Raw genomic sequence first — 17004 nt, forward strand, 5'->3', positions numbered from 1 at the left:
TGTTGAAACCAACATAAATATGCCATTCGAAGGCATTCCCTGTCTTCGGATCGCTGGGTTTCCTTTTTGGGTAGGGAAAGCCCCACGCCCACGTGCGCGGATTAGGGACCGTCTCATAGATGAGAAAAGCAACTTTTCAGACCATTGTCCCAAGTCACTACACTATACTTTCTTGAGACTTTCTGGGACAAAACTGAGGCACTGTATTCTCTGCAACTGTTTTCCCAAATCCATCACGGTCTTTGAAGGCAGCGTCCCAAGTGAAAAGTGGGAAGTGTCAGCTCCTCTAAAGGCAGACGCACCGCCTAGCGGAAACCCAGGGAGGTCCGCAGTCTGAGCTGGAGCAGAGAAAGGATAAACAGGGAAACCAGTGCCGCCCGGGAGCCCTACCACGTGCACCAACGCGCCGCTCCGCCCGCGCCCCAATGGCCAAGCGCCCTCTCGCGCCCCCTCGCACCCGGCTGGGGCCGCACGTCCCGCGCGCTCCTTCCGCGCGCGCGGGGGGGCGGGGCAGGTCGGGGGCGCGCGCGCGGGGCCGCGAGTAGGGGGGCGGGGCAGCAGAGCTCGGCGGCTGGGCCTGGAGGACAGCGGCAGCGGAGGCGACCAGCGGTAGCGGGAGAGGCGCCGAGAGGCCGTACGGGACGCGGGCGCCAGGAACTGGGAGCGCAGAGGTAACGCAAGACGGAACAGGCGGGCGGGGAGTGAGCGCGGGATCGCAGGGCCCCGAAGGCGAGTGGCGGAGGCCGCCTGCCCGGGGCGCCGATGCCGCTCCCCAAGTGGAGGGGGCGGGGCGCTCGGGTCTCGGGAGGAGGCGCCTTTTGTCTGCCTTTCGCGGCCGCTCCGCCCTCTCCCCTCCCCCCTGCGACCTAGCCCCCTGCCCCTCTTGCGGACGCCTCCTCCGGGGCCCTCCGGCGCGCGCGCTCCCGCCCTTGTTTTGTTTGGACTTGGGGGAGGAGGGGCAGCGTCTCCCTGGCCGGGCACCCCCCCCTGCGTCCCAGCGCGCCTGCGCGGGCGCGCGCAGCCGCGCCCGGATTGGCTACCGTCTCGCGCATGCTCCTAGGCCGCGAGGCCTGTCGGCCGCCGCGCCCTCCCCTCACCCCATTCCCTCAGCGGTCTTCGGAGCCGGTTCGAAAGATGCCGGCGGCGGTGACTGGCTGCGGCGGGCCCGCCCCCCGGGTTCTCCGCCCTCGCCGCCGCCGCCATTACGGAGCTCCCAGCGGTGAGTGTGCGGAGGCGAGGCCCGCGCTCCGCTGCCTCTCGCGTGGCCGGGACGGGCACCGCCACGTCCTTGCCGAGCGGAGCCCGCGGCTGTCACCGCTCCGAGCCTCGGCGGTCGGCTTCCGCTGCCCCGAGCGCCCCTGCCCTCTTCGCCCGATTCTCTCCCAGCTGTCGCGTGTCCGCCACCGTGGCCCTATAGCGCTGCCGCTCGCTGCCTCGCCTCTTTGTCTTGGCTGTTCTTGTTCGCGTCCCTCCGCTTTTCGTGGGCGCGCTGTCTGCTGTCTACTTCCCTGCTATGGCGGCCTTGCGCTTCCGTTTTCCCCTATGCCTCACCTAGAACTTGGAGCCCCCGCACCTTAGGCGGTGTGGTTTCCATCAGAGCAGTGCTTCCGTAGGCTGTCAAAAGATAGCGTCGCCAGTCTGAGTGTGTGTAACGAGGTGGAGGCAGGAGTGGTGAAGTGAGAGCGCTGGATCTGAGTTGACCACTCTTCTGTGGCCTGGGACAGTCACCTAACCTTTTTGAGACAGAAAATTCTCTCCTGCACAGCCAGAGAGGACTGGTGGGCTGTACTAGCCCTTCCGCATATAAATTCTCCCTTGGTTGGTTCTTGTACTTCCTGACTTTTCATTGCATTGACAAGCTAGAGGCCACTAACAAACACGGCTTAGAAATGCACCCGGAGCTTTTGAGCAATTGTCTTGACTTAATAGTGAAGTTAGACGTGACTGGTGTTATTTTGGAAGGTATTTTGGATTTGTTTAATCTGGCATAGGCATAAAACTACTAGCTTTTAAGAATTTTACTGCTCCTTTCAAAGGTGTAATTTGTATCAAAGTAGATGGGACATTTTAAAGAGTTTTTTGAGTTTTTATTTATTAAGTTTACTTGGAAGTTGGTTGACGAAGTATACAGAATTCATACATAGATGAAACTCTTAACTCTCCCTATTTTGATTGATTATCTGGAGAGGAGGGACCACATAGTGTCTTTGGCATCTATGCCCAAGGTTCACAGACATGAAATATTTATTTACTTTAATATGAAAGTGAAAAAAATTGTCAGCCAAAGTACAGGGATTCACATTTTACAGGACTCATTATATTTGAGTGTAGTGAAAGATTTTGGATCGGGAACAGTTTGAAGTACATAATTAGTGTTGTTAGACTGCATAGAGTAATACATATACTTTCTGGCAAATTAAGAAACAATAGTATTTTCCCTGAAATGCATATTGTTAAAATACCTAAATACCTTAAGTTTTTCTGTTTCTTTTTCTTTGGTTCTTTTTTTTTGGGGGGGTGCGGTACTGGAGGTTGAACTCAGGGGCACTCGGCCACTGAGTCACATCCCCAGCCCTGTTTTGTATTTTATTTAGAAACAGGGTCTGAGTTGCTAAGCACCTTGCCAATGCTGAGGCTGGCTTTGAACTCGCAGTTCTCCTGGCTCTCCAGTTGGGATTACAGGCATGCGCCAACATGCCCTGCTTGCTTTTCCTTAATATGGAGGGAATACAACTGAAATTTTGAAGTTTTTATTTCTGCAAGTTCTTTATTGCCTGCATTACAACTTAATTTAGGCATTTCCTTTGACAAAAGCAAATCTTTGTATTGTTAATATAACATTAAACTCATAAAACAAAACAAAAAAGTGAGAACCACATAAACCACAGGTAAATATGGATTATTTGTTTGGGGCATACATAAGAACTCAGGTGAAAAGCATATTTAAGTTTCAGTTATTCAGCCTTTTTTTTTTTTTTTTTAGTTTTAAGAGAGAGTGAGAGGGCTGGGGATGTGGCTCAAGCGGTAGCGCGCTCGTCTGGCATGCGTGCGGCCCGGGTTCGATCCTCAGCACCACATACCAACAAAGATGTTGTGTCCACCGATAACTAAAAAATAAATATTGAAAAATTCTCTCTGTCTCTCTCTCTCCCTCTATCACTCTCTCTTAAAAAAAAAAAAAGAGAGAGTGAGAGAGGAGAGAGAGAGAATTTTTAATATTTATTTTTTAGTTCTCGGCGGACACAACATCCCCAGCCCAGTTATTCAGCCTTTTACAAATATTTGTTGAGTGCATATTCTGTGCCTGGTATGTTCTTGGGCACTGAGTATACAACAGTGAACCAATTAGATAAGATCCCTGCCAGGGAGCAAGCATGGCAGCTTTTTTGAAAGTCTGATGATTCAGAAGTGCTGTAAAAAATGTTTAGTTATGAGGTACATGGTGAGGTTAAGGCAGAGTCAATATTAATTATATTATATATAGAATTATATCCATATAATTCTTTTTGTAATGAACAGTGAATTTATCAAATAATCATTAATTCATCTGTTGTATAGAAAGTATTACAGACTGAAGTTTTTGCATTCTATGACATTAGTAAGGGAGTTCAGAGCTGAGGCAAACATTTTTATTATTTTTTATGGTAACATTTATTTAGGACTTTATTTTCATTTAAAATTTTTATTTTAGTGTGAACACAAGGAACTTTACTGCTGAACTACATTCCTAGTCCTTATTTTTATTTTGAAACAGGTTTCACTAAGTTGCTGAGGCTGGCCTTGAATTTATGATCCTATGCCTCTCCCTAGTCACTGGGATTACAGGCCTGTGTCACCAAGCTCAGCTTTTGTTTTGTTTTGTAGGGGATTAAACTCAGGGCAGTTGCTCTACCACTGAGCTACCTCCCCAGCCCTACATGTCTTAATATTTATCCCAAATAACTAGGTTAAGTGTTCTTCACATATGCTAAATACAGTAGTAGGTACCATCAGGTGTTTTTTTTTTAATAAATATTTATGAAGCATTTATTGTATTTTGGATGCTGTTGTAGACAGTAGTGGATTAAAGTCCTAGTCCTTTTAGGGCTTATATTCCATTAGGAGAGACTTAATAACAAGTAAATATATATTAAGGTAGTGTTAAATGCTTTAAAGAAACCTGAAGAATAAGAAAGATGAGAGGCCTTTGTAAGGGAGTAATATTGAGCAGAGACCTCATTGAGAGGTCCAAGAAAGAGTTGTTTAAGGAGAAAAGTAAATACAAATACCCTGAAGTGGGGAATGAGCCGAGCACATTGCAAGGGCTAAAAGAAGATCTGTGTCTTTGGAGTTAAGAAAGTAGAGTGATGGGTAGTGCAATAGAAGGTGAGATTAGTGGAGTCAGTGGGTGATTTTGAGGTTGTCAGGATCTGGTTTATCACATTGCTGTGTCCCCCCATTCCTTTTTAACACTTGTTTTAATTTTTTTTCACTTTTTTGGGATACCTGGGATTGAACCCAGGGCCTTACACATGCTGGATAAGTGCTCTACCACTGAGCTATATCCCAGAGCTTAAATTTGATTTTGAGACATTCTTACCAAGTTGCCCAGGCTGGCCTCAAACTTGTAATCATCCTGTCTCGGCCTCTCAAGTAGTTGGGATTCCTGTTATACTCCACCTGATCTGGCTGTTTGTTTTAATTTTGAGTAATTTGAAGAGGTTTTTGCATTTTTTTCAGTATTTTGTTTACAAAGAAAAAGTGTGTGTGTGTGTGTGTGTGTTTAATATCAATGAATGGGGATTCCTGAAGGTTGCTATTGACTTTGTGGTAGCATTTTCTACCCAGCTGGTGTTATTGTAGGTTAAGAAAGAAAAATTCATTAGCAGTATCACTTTACCAAGGATAACCCCATTGTTATTTGTAGTGTTTGCATATGAAAATATCAGATTTGCCTAGTTTTATTGTTATTATCAAGGAAAATACATTATTATGAAAATGCTAGTTGGGTGAATAAGCAGGTTTATGTATTGAAATCATCTCAATAGATTTTTAATTTTCACATACCTGAATACTGCCCTTAAGCCATCCTGGCCTTCTTTTCACAGATAAGAAGAAAACAATGATTTTCATGTTTGTATTTTGAGCATTTTGTAAAGTGAATTGCAACATAAGCATTGTATGTAGTTTTTGAAACAGTTAATTTTAAATATTTGTGGCTATTCGTAATTCACTGTTGATAGTAAATTTTAATGCATTAATTTCTCTTCAGTTTTTTTCAGTTGCCCTTCCTTGCAACTATATCAACTATATCAGTTGATACAGTATATCAGTATACTATATCAGTATACCGATACTATATCAGTATCGCAAATATATTATTGCTCTCTATGTTCCCATAAAGATTTTCCCTATGAACATGAAACTGTTCTGAATTTGGGTTTTTTTGTTTGTTTATCTGTTTACTTTATCCTAGTTTGTCTTAGCTTGAAATTATTACCTGACAAGTTGAAAGTTCTTTAATTCCTAGACAGGATTGGTGCTTAAAAGTAGAAGTTGAATGTCTAGTTTATCATTCCTCAACTTTTTGTTAATGGTTCATGAGCTCAGAGATCTACATTACATGACCATTTTCTTATTGAGAAGTTTTATTATAAAATATCAAGTCCCCAGATGAGATTTTTGAGGAGGGGGAGGTGTTAATGATAAGATAAATTTGGTGACAATATAGATTTTATCTGTGAATAATTATGTTCTTCTGTACTCATTTGCTTACATTAAAAAATGTATCAAGGGCTGGGGTTGTGGCTCAGTGGTAGAGCGCTTTTCTAGCATATGTGAGGCACTGGGTTCGTTTCTCAGCACCACATATAAATAAATAATAAAATTAAGGTACTTTGTCTACAACTAAAAAAATATTTTTTAAAAAAACGTATCAGGGGCTGGGGATGTGGCTCAAGCGGTAGCGCACTCGCCTGGTATGTGCGGGGTGCTGGGTTCGATCCTCAACACCACATAAAAATAAGAAATAAAGAACTAAAAAATAAATATTTAAAAAATGTATCAAATAAGGTCTTAGAAGCATACTTTTGTAAATCCTTAGGTCATAGTCTAAATTTACTTCTTTGGGTTTAGAGAAGAGTCTTAGAGTGTCACGTTGCTTGGTATTTTTTGCCCTTGTATTTTCGCTTAATAAAGAAAAAAAAAATACTTCTTTAATGGAGATAGAGTTAAGAATACAGTTAATTTTTCTGACCCTTGAGAATAATAACAAAAGCCTTCTCTTTAGTTAACTGATCTTTGACTCCACATTTGAATAAACCATTTCTTCGCCTCCTTATTCTTTCTTTCTAAATGCCTGATGGTATTACGAAGGCATGGGGTTAGTTTCCTTATGAGCTTTCTTGTCCTTGTTGCCTTTATTCATGCAGAAGGTGCAACAGCTGCTGTGGCTCATGCATTCGTCTTAGTTGCTGCTTTACATAGTCTATATTTTGACTGTGGTTTTATCTTTTTTAATAATAACTAAGTCATCTGTCACTTAACTATAAGTTTATAGTTTTTTCTCCCTCTTTGGATGTATAATAAATTTAGATGTTTTAGTTTAGTTTTGTTTTTGTTAATCTTCACACCAGGTCTCTTCTGTGCTTTAGGTTGACTCTTCACCACACTGAAACCGTTAGGAAAAATCCTTGTGGTTAACAGCAGAGGCTTCAGAGTGTAACCTGTACTCGGGCCTAGAAATTATTTTAAATGGCGACTGATGCGTCTCAAGGTGAACTCGTCCATCCTAAGGCACTCCCACTTATAGTAGGAGCTCAGCTGATCCACGCGGACAAGTTAGGTGAGGTAGGGGCTGACGCATTCTTGAAGCTCACTCTTGGATCAATCCCTGACTTCAGGCCTTGCTGGGTTCTTCTTGGTACATGTTCCTTCTCCTATTTTGGGGAGACTAGGTTGTGAATCTGAAAAGATCAATAGATAAAAAAGTTCTTTTCATCTTCCCCTTTCCCTAAAATTCCTGAGAAAACCTCCAAGCTTCAAAATGTATTCCAAATCAATATAATTATTTACATTTGAAGTTCTGTCTAAAATAAAATATTTTGAAGACTTTTTCTTAAAAATCATGTCACTTCAAAAAAACTTTGGTTGGTAATGATTTGCATCAGATCCTGGAGTCGACTTGAAGAATTATCCTACATCTTTTGACGTCCAGTTAGGCCCCTTGAGAAAGAAAAGAGAATATTTTTATACATGTTTGATTATGGCCATCTCTTTTCCTAGAAGGTAGAAGATAGCACCATGCCGATTCGTCGAGCTGTGAATTCTACCCGGGAAACTCCACCCAAAAGCAAGCTTGCTGAAGGCGAGGAAGAAAAGCCAGGTAAAACAAAGCAGTGGTACAACCTAAAAAGACAAAAAATTTTACTCCAAATTGGAATAATCCATTAATCCCTTTGAACTTAGTTGTTCTTTTTTGTGGCTTAAATGTTTTGGGGGAACATTCAAAGAGGGATGCTGTAGCTATTTGTATGTGACTTCCAGACCATGTGGGTAAGATTTTACCTAAAGATTTTTGTCTCTAAAGATTTTTGGAAGGTGAAACTGATGTTCTTGGAATTAAAAACAGAAAAACAGGGAGAATAGGATCAGTTAAAGAGCTGCAGTCTGGATATGCAGTGTCATCGAGATAAGACTCTTTGGAGTCATGAAAGACTTGGGGCTTTCAGGATGGACAGAGAAAAATTTATCCAGAAATCATAAGGCCTTTAGGGAAGTAAGTGGATGATCAAAACATTGTGTTTAACTGGTATTTGTGGAGAAGAGATTGGCCAGTCAGAGGTGGGAGCCTAATGAATGGAGAGAAATGTAAATCCATCAGCCTGGAGTACTAGTGTTCTTTTATGGCGTCATTAACCACGTCTTCTTTTCCCTGCCTTTGTTTTTGCAGTACTAGGGATTGAATCTAGAGGTGCTCCACAATTGAGCTATATCCCAGTCCATTTATTTTTTTATTTTGAGAAAGGTCTGAGTTGGTGAAACTGATTTCAGGTTTGGCGATCCTCCTGCCTCAGCCTCCCAAGTGGCTGGAGTTGTAGGTGTTAGCCACTGTTTTGCCTTTTTCTTTTTTTTCCTTGTCCTTGTGACTTCTTTCTTTGCTTATTCTTTTCCTTTTTTTTTTTCCTTTCTCCTTTTATCTCTAGTTTACCAGAGATGAGCACACTGTGCTTCTCTTGTCAGACTGTTAGAAATATATATTTACTGATCAGCCCAGGTTAAAAAAGAAAAGATATGCATCATTATTGCATTTATCCCTTGATACAATAGGGATAAGAGAAAAATTTATCCAGAAATCATAAGGCCTTAAGGAAAGTAAGAGCCTGGATTTTGTCTCAGAATCTTCAGGAGCACAGTATAGCAGAAGTAATTTGGGCAACCTGGTCTAATACAGTTAGGTAATATGGGAATTGGAACATTAAGAAAGTAATGGGTGCACATGAGTTCAGGATTGGTTATCTGCCTAGCTCTAGGATAAGCTACTAAATCACTAGTAATATCAGTTTTCAGGATCCATGGTAGAGGATTTAGATATGTAAGATATTAGAAGAGTCAGCTAAAAATATGTAAAATAATTGTTACTTCCTAAGTTCTATATTTGTTAAATTTTTTCTCTGTCAACTTTTTTGTTAAATAGAAATAATTACAGATTACTCATTTTAAATTTTATAAATTAGTTGGATACAATACCTTTATTTTATTTATTTATTTTTATGTGGTGCTGAAGATCGAACCAGGGCCTTGCACGTGCTAGGCAAGCACTCTACTGCTGAGCCACAAACCCAGCCCATTAAGCAGTAATTCTTAAACAATTATAAGCATACCTCAGAGGTGTTGCAGTTTAGTTCATGACGACCTCCATATAGTGAACATGATAAAACAAGTCATACAATTTTGGGGAGTTCCTAGTACATATAAAAATTACATTTATACTATGCTGTATTCTATTAAGTGTGTGTCAGAATTATGTCCAATAATCTATTAAGTATTTTTAAATAAAATAGTACTGCTCAGAATGCTTACAATCATGTGAATGTTCAGGGACTTGTAATCTTTTTTTGCTACTGGAGAGTGAAGTGTTGTTGACCACTGACTGGTGGTTGCTGAAGTTTGGAGTAGATATGGCAATTTCTTATAATAAGATAACAGTGAGAGTTGCCAAATTAATTAATTGATTTTCTTTCAGAGAAAAGTTTCTCTGTAGCATTCAGTGCTGATAGCATTTTATTTATTTATCTATTTTTTACATATTTACTTATTTTTTGTGGTGCTGGGGATTGAACCCAGGGCCTGGTGCATGTGAGGCAAGCACTCTACCAACTGAGCTATATCACCAACCTCCTTCCACCCCATCCCCACTGGGCAGTTAACCACTGAGCCATATCCCCAGCACCCCCAACACCTTTTTCTTTTTTTGTGGGGGGAGGGGTACCGAGGATTGAACTCAGGGCCACTCAACAACCAAGCCACCTCCGCGGCCCTATTTTGAATTTTTACTTAGAGACAGGGTCTCACTGAGTTGCTTAGTGCCTCATTTTTGCTGAGGCTGGCTTGCGATCCTCCTGCCCCAGCTTCCCAGCATTTTTTAATTTAAGAGAGAGAGAATTTTTTAATATTTATTTTTCGGTTTTCGGTGGACACAACCTCTTTATTTTATTTTTATGTGGTGCTGAGGATCGAACCCAGTGCCCCGCACATGCCAGACGAGTGCATTACTGCTTGAGCCACATCCCCAGCCCTGTCATTTGATCTTTTTTGTTTTATTTATCTATTTATATGCTGGGCTGAGGATTGAACCCAGGGCATCACACATGCCAGGCAAGTATTCTACCTCTGAGCCACAACTCCAGCCCCCACCCCAAGCCCTTTTTTAAAAAAATATTTTACTTAGAGACAGGGTTTTGCCAAGTTGCTTAGGGTCTCGCTAAGTTGCTGAGGCTGCCTTTGAACTCACCATCCTCCTCCCTCAGCCTCCCAAGCCACTGGGATTACAGGCGTGTGCCACTGCGTCTAGCAGCATTTTCATTTTGAATAGAGCTTCTTTCAAAATAGGGGTCAGTCCTCTCAAACCCTGATGTTTTATCAATTAAGATTTTTAAAAAATATTTATTTAATATTTGTTTTTTAGTTTTAGGTGGACACAATATCTTTATTTTATATTTATGTGGTGCTGAGGAACCCAGTGCCTCATGCATACTAGGTGAGCACTCTACCACTGAGCCACAACCCCAGCCCTGTCAATTAAGTTAATGTAACATTCTAAATCTTTTGTTGTCATTTTAACAAATTTGCAGCATTTTCACCTGGAATAGATAGTAATACCTCAAGAAGCCATTCCTCATCCATTCAATTTTTTTCATAAGTTTTCACATCTTTAGACTCCCTTTGTGATTTTAGTTCTCTGTTGTTTCTACCACTTCTGTAGTTACTTCTTCCACTGATATTTTGAACCCTGCAACGTCATCCATGAGGGTTGAAATCAACTTCTCTCAAACTGTTGATATTTTTACTTCCTCCCATGAATCACAGATGTTTTTACTGGCATTTAAAATGGTGAATCTTTTCCAGAAGTTTTTCAATTTACTCCACCCAGATCCATCAGAGAAATCATTATCCATGGCAGCTGTGGCCTTACAAAATGTATTTCTTAAATAATAAGACTTGAAGGTTGAAATTACTCCTTGATCTGTGAGCAAGGAGGCTGTTTTGCTTTCTTAGCATGCATGTGTTCACTGGGATAGCAATTTTAATTTCCTTCAAGAATTTTTCCTTTGCATTCATTTACTTTTATGTGGTGCTAAGGATCGAACCCAGGGCTAAAAAACTTGGCTACTGTTTGTCATGGAAGTCTTAGCTTTTGGTCTCTTTGAGCTGGCAATATGCATACCTAGTAAGCTTAATCATTTCTTGGTTTTGTCTTAAAAGGAGAGATATGCACTTCTTTTCACTCGAACACTTAGTGGTTATTATAGGGATATTGAGTACCTAATTTCAACATTGTGTCTCCAGAAATAGGGAGCCCTGAGCAGGGAGAGAAAGACAGAAACAATTGTTTCAGGAGAGTAGTTAGAACACATTTATCAGTTAAATTGACTGTCTTTTATGTACATGTTTTGTGACAGGCAAAATGATTACAGTAGTAGCATCAAAGATCACAGATCACTGTAACAGATATAATACTTTTTTTTAAAGTTTAAAAGCATATGATGCTGGAAGAAATGACATCAGTAGATTTACTCAGTTTAGGGCTGCTATAAAGCTTCAGTTTATTAAAAACAATAACAGTATTATCCACAAAGTACAATAAAAATGAAACCCAAAAGAGATATGCCTCGTTTTGTTTTGTTTTGGTGCTGGGGATTGAATTCAGAGTCTCATACGTACAGAAAATAATGTAAAATTAAACTATTTCAGGAAAACCCAGTAAATAGTCCTTAGCATTTCATCTTTTTTAGAATAAGGCAATATGTAAAGAAACACGCTTAACTTATAGAAAGTTCTTACCTGTGCACCAATTAGGTTAAATTGTTGAGGTGAGGGGGCAGTTCGAGATAATGTCAAAAAATAGTACATCTTCTTGTGGAGATCTTAAATACAGTTATGACCTGTATCTCCTGTGATACCATTGTTATAATGAAGGTCTACCCTTATATTTTGTGATCCTAGATATATAGGAAAGAGTTGTGGGAACATTGTAGACCAAAGTAGGACAAGAATCATTCACTCAGTACAAGTCTTGACCTAATGATTCACCCTGAAGCATTTACAAAATCCTCATAACTGTGAGGTAAAGATACTGAGACTCAGAGATGTTAAAGAAGTTGCCCTAAGATTATTGAGCTGGAAAGTTCTAAAGAGTGAACTTGATATTGTGGATGAAACAAAATTGCTAATCTGTCATGACCTCTTAGGAAGTTGTTGTTTTGTGAAATACTGTACCTATGCTTCATCTAAATCCAAGTGGAGTATGCTTTGGTGTATTTATAAATGATGGATTCAGTTTCCGAAATTAAGCTTTTTATTTGCAATTTTTAAAAAAGACTGAACTTGAATCTAGTTGTATCTTAACCTAAAAATCTTCAGTTTTGCCCAAGCCCCATAAGTGAAGAGTTTGGACTAGATTAGTCTATGGAAGCCTGGGACAGGAATTGCAGTTAATAACTAACTAGTCTGAAATTTGTGGTTTAGAATTTTAATTTGTTGAGAAACTGAATTCTTTTACAATTATGATTTTGCAGTTTGGTTATAAGAAAGAAATGGTATTCTTCTCTTAATGTGAAGGCCACAAATAGTTTTCATCATTATTCTGGTAATTAGTTCACATAATTTAAATGCTCAAACTCTTCAAGCATATACTTTTATTCTTTGCCTGATTTTTGCCACTTGAGTTCTTTGAAGTCCCTGCATAAGCGTGCCTGCAGTTCTGTTTTATGGTAGCTGCTGAAAGAAACATGCTGTGAAGAACAGACACAAACAACAGATCTCATTGTCCCCAGCCCTTTGTATTTCTACTCGTTCTCCTCATTCCACCTGGAAAAGACATATTTTCAATTCTCTAAGATTTGCCTGTTAAATTAAAAAAGACTAAGTTTCTTAATTATGGGTATCATTGATATTGCAGAATAATCAAAAGATTTAGGTATTTGTGTAATTTCCTGGCCTTTTCTTACATAATTGTCTGAATAAATACTTGAACAGATAGTCCTATTGACAGAATGAGAGAGGGCTGGAGGTGTAGCTCAGTGGTAAAGGTGAGGCCCTAGGTTCAGTCCTCAGCACTGTGGTGGTGGGAGAAAAAGAAAATTCTACTCAGAATTATTTCTTCGTATTTTAGAATTCATCTGCTAACTGGAACATTTGGCTGGTCTGTTTAATTTATTCTTTTATTGCCTTAACTCCAATGTATCTGATTTTTTTTTTTTAGAACCAGATGTAAGTTCAGAGGAATCTGTCTCCACTGTAGAAGAACAAGAGAATGAAACTCCACCTGCTACATCTAGTGAGACAGAACAACCCAAAGGGGAACCTGAGAATGAAGAGAAGGAAGAAAACAAGTCTTCTGAGGAAACCAAAAAGGAGTAAGGAGTACACGTTATTTTTACTTACAATTGGAGATTACATAAAAGGACTGCTGATCAGAAGTATTACAACATTGGTTTTTGCTAGGTGTTTGCTTTTGGGACTTACTTTTTAGAATTATTTGAAATAGTTTTATTATGTAGTTATATGGCTTATTAGAGTATATAGTACTCCATATATAGTAATCCAGCTGTCTTTACTTTTGGCTTTGTGGTGTTTTTATTTTTAGAATTCACTGTGGGAATTTCTGATACTTTAAGCATTGTCAAAATCTCAATAAAAAATGAAACATAGGTGTAAAAATCTGACCTGGAAGGTATTTAATTGTTTAATTCCTACTTCACTGCCAGGAGTGTATTGTTTCCTGTGCTTCTATTATAGTAAACATCTGTCAAACCTTGCTAGAGTGACCTAAAACTGTATGCTTGGAGACATTTTCTTTTTATTTATTTATTCTAATTAGGTATATATGACAGCAGAATGTGTTTTGATTCATTGTACATAATTGCAGTACAACTTTTCATTTCTCTGGTTGCAGGTGAGGTTGTACACGATGATGTAGCATTGTACCATGTGTGCTGTCATACATGTATCTTTCCTGCCCCCAGTCCCCCTTTCCTTCCCTTCTTCCCCTTTGCCCAGTCACAGTTAATGACATTTTCAATTGGCGGTGATGTTAAACATTTGAAAGCAAAATTTGCAATTGATGATTTGTATCTATAGGAAATAGTAGCAATTGTTTTTTAATTTTATTATTGTTTTCGTTTTTTTGCAGGATAACTGGTATTATTCTTTCAGTAGGTGGCCAGGATGGTTAGAGATTACTTTTTAAATAAAATAGCAATAACTGTACTTTCTAGGTGTGGTATAATCCTGAGGGAATTCTTTATTCTGTTTTCAGTGTTTATAAGTAGCTATCCTTATTTTTAAACGTGAATGAAATACTGTTATTATTTAGAATAAAATTTACATAATGCACTTGCCTCAAATTGTTTTGATAAACATAATCTCTAATTCTTACAATACCTTGAATGTCTTACTATTTCATAGCTGAGGTGACTTAGCCATCACTTGCTAAGATCATATAGCTAATTCTACAGAGTGTTCTAGCTAAAACTCCAACCTAGTTTTCTGCCTTCTGAGTTTGTGTTCTTTCTGTCATATGATATGTATGTATTGTAGTGGTAACTAGTATACATTTTTAAATTTATATATATATATATATATATATATATATGTGTGTATATATGTATTTTAATGTACTGGTCCTTTATACCAGTGATAACTTATTGGATTCCTCTTTTGCACCTAAGAGAAAACATCTTTTTAGTTCATTTATAGCACCCAGTGTTATTAAAAAAGTAATATTTTGTAAATTTTTCCTTATTGTACATATTAACTTGGTGCATAAAAAAGTGAAAACATTTCTTTTTATACTTCTCTAGTCTTTTCCCTTTTCTGACCTTATGGTTGTCCATCCAAGGAGGATTGTTTTCAGGGATTCTACAGAAACCAAAATCCTGAAATGTTCATGTCCCTTAATGAAAATAACATAGTACTTGCATGTAATTTAGGTACCTCCTTCTATATACTTGAAATCATCTCTAAGATTATTTATAATACATAATACAATGTAAAAGTTTTGTAAACCACTGTTCTGTATTGTTTAGGGAATAATGACAAGGAAAATATTTGTATATGTTCAGTACAGATGGGATTTTTTTTTCAAATATTTTCAGTCCTTGGGTACAGAACTCAAAAATGTTAAACCCACAGATGCAAAGTGCCAACTGTATCTTTATGAAGAGCTTGTCTTGCATAATAACATTTTTTTGTTGTTGTTGTTTTGTTTTAAAGTGAGAAAGATCAGTCTAAAGAAAAGGAGAAGAAAGTGAAAAAAACAATACCTTCCTGGGCTACCCTTTCTGCTAGCCAGCTAGCCAGGGCCCAGAAACAAACACCGATGGCTTCCTCCCCACGCCCCAAGATGGATGCAATTCTGACTGAGGCCATTAAGGCAAGTTTTTATTTAAAACAATTATCTTGGATTTATCCTGTTGCATCTTTTGCTTATTTGAAAATGGCGTACTCTATCCATACATTGTTTTGCTTCCTAAAGGAATAATTAAAAAGCCATGTAGAAGATCAAGTTTTTTAGTATAATCTCATTTGGTGAGTGATGTTCTTTTTAAAAATTCATATTTATTGTAACAAGTAATTTTAAACTTTAGAAGTTTTTTTTTTACTCAGATTAAGTAGAGTTTTTATTTGATGGCTGAAAATGTTAATTCATTCAACAAACATGTAAGGATTATCTTCTCTGAATCAAGCAACTCTGCTAATGATACAGCATAGACATAGGTCAGGTCCTTTCCCTCATAAAATCTGATTGTAACTAAGGAAATAATTCTGTTTATGTGTGTGAGTTACTGGGGCTCAAACCCAAGGCTCTGTGCATGTTAGGCAAAGTGCTCTACCACTGATCCACATCCCCAGCCTAACATTATTAAAAATACATATTGCAAGTCAGATATTCATAGCAGTTATCTTTCACATCTGAACTAAGACACCCTCTTACAAGCCTACATTTTGTTTCATTACCTAAACATTACAAAATATTGCAGAATTATCCTCCTTACCTAGCTTATGACTTTGCCTATAACTCATTGCTTTTCTTTAGCTTACTTTTAATATTTTAATGATATTTTCTTATCTGATGCTGTATTGTGTAAATCTGTATAATTTTGTATTATTTCACATGATCAAACCATAAGAGGAGTTAAAAACAGACCATTTTTTAACTCCTCCATAAGAGAAGTTAAAAACAAAACCTCATTTCAGTGACCATGTTGCTGGAGTCTGGGTAAGGATTGGGGAAAGAGGGATTCAGATCATTTTAACCAAGGGTGGTTTACATAGGAAGGAGCAGTCAGGTTGTCATCTGAGAATGAACTGAGAAGGGAGATCCTCAGACCTCTTTCTTCTTTCCTTAAGGTTTTTTTAGGCTCTCACCTCCTTAGGAAAACTAACTTTTTTTTTTTTAATAAGACGCAACAGTCATTGCTTTTTTTTTTTTTTTTTTTTTTTAAGAGAGAGAGAGGATTTTTTAATGTTTTTTTTTTTTTTTTTTTTTAGTTTTCGATGGACACAACTTCTTTGTTTGTATGTGGTGCTGAGGATCGAACCCGGGCCGCACGCATGCCAGGCAAGCGTGCTACCACTTGAGCCACATCCCCAGCCCAAGAAAACTTTCTTGAAGCCAGACAGTTGTGTTATCCTGTACTTGCACCTACTCCAGAGGCTGAAGCAGGAGGATCACTCAAGCCCAGGACTGAGTTTGAGGCCACCCTGGGCAACATAGAGAGATCCTGTCTTACAGAAAAAGAGGGAGGAGCTTCCTTGGTTTAGATAGCTTGATTGTAGTAAGGTCTTTATTCTTTGTGTAGCCTCTCCTCAGGAATTTTATTTCATGACCACTCAGCCTGGGTTTGAAGGAGCAGTTATTTCAAGCATGAAGAAGGGGACTAGGGCTGGGATTGTGGTTCGCGGGTTAGAGGGCTTGCCTAGCATGTGCGAAGCCCTGGGTTCAATCCTCAGCACCACATAAAAATAAAATAAAGGTATTGTGTCCAACTACAACTAAATAAACAAAATATTTAAAAAAAGAAGAAGGGACTAAAATTTTAAAACAAAAAATTAAGAGCATTAGGTTAAGGCTGGGGTTGTGGGTTTTTTTGTGTGCTTTTTTCTGTTGACATTCATAGAATGCCTGCAAAGGTATATTGGTTCTGATGTGCCAAAACTCATTCCTAAAAATTGCTAAGACATGTTTTCCTATAAGTAATAAAAATATTTGACTTTATTCATTTTGCCGGGGAGGGGGCGCGT

General features: G+C 39.0%; 1 protein-coding gene across 6 annotated transcripts in view; it reads left to right on the forward strand.

The window, feature by feature from the left end:
* The first annotated feature begins 370 nt into the window (after positions 1–370).
* The window catches only part of HP1BP3 (heterochromatin protein 1 binding protein 3), a 40366-nt gene continuing 23732 nt past the window's right edge, over positions 371–17004 (forward strand). Inside the window, exons 1-5 of one of the 6 annotated variants that reach the window (XM_081306261.1) lie at positions 372–671; positions 6633–6828; positions 7264–7363; positions 12962–13115; positions 14974–15133. In XM_081306261.1, coding sequence (XP_081162387.1) covers positions 6733–6828; positions 7264–7363; positions 12962–13115; positions 14974–15133 — 510 coding nt within the window. In that variant the 5' untranslated portion in view covers positions 372–671; positions 6633–6732. The other 5 variants (XM_081306256.1, XM_081306257.1, XM_081306258.1 and 2 more) reach the window with 5 other exon arrangements.

The sequence above is a fragment of the Spermophilus citellus genome, assembly GCF_964194105.1.
Source record: "Spermophilus citellus genome assembly, chromosome: 9".
Classification (NCBI taxonomy): domain Eukaryota; kingdom Metazoa; phylum Chordata; class Mammalia; order Rodentia; family Sciuridae; genus Spermophilus; species Spermophilus citellus.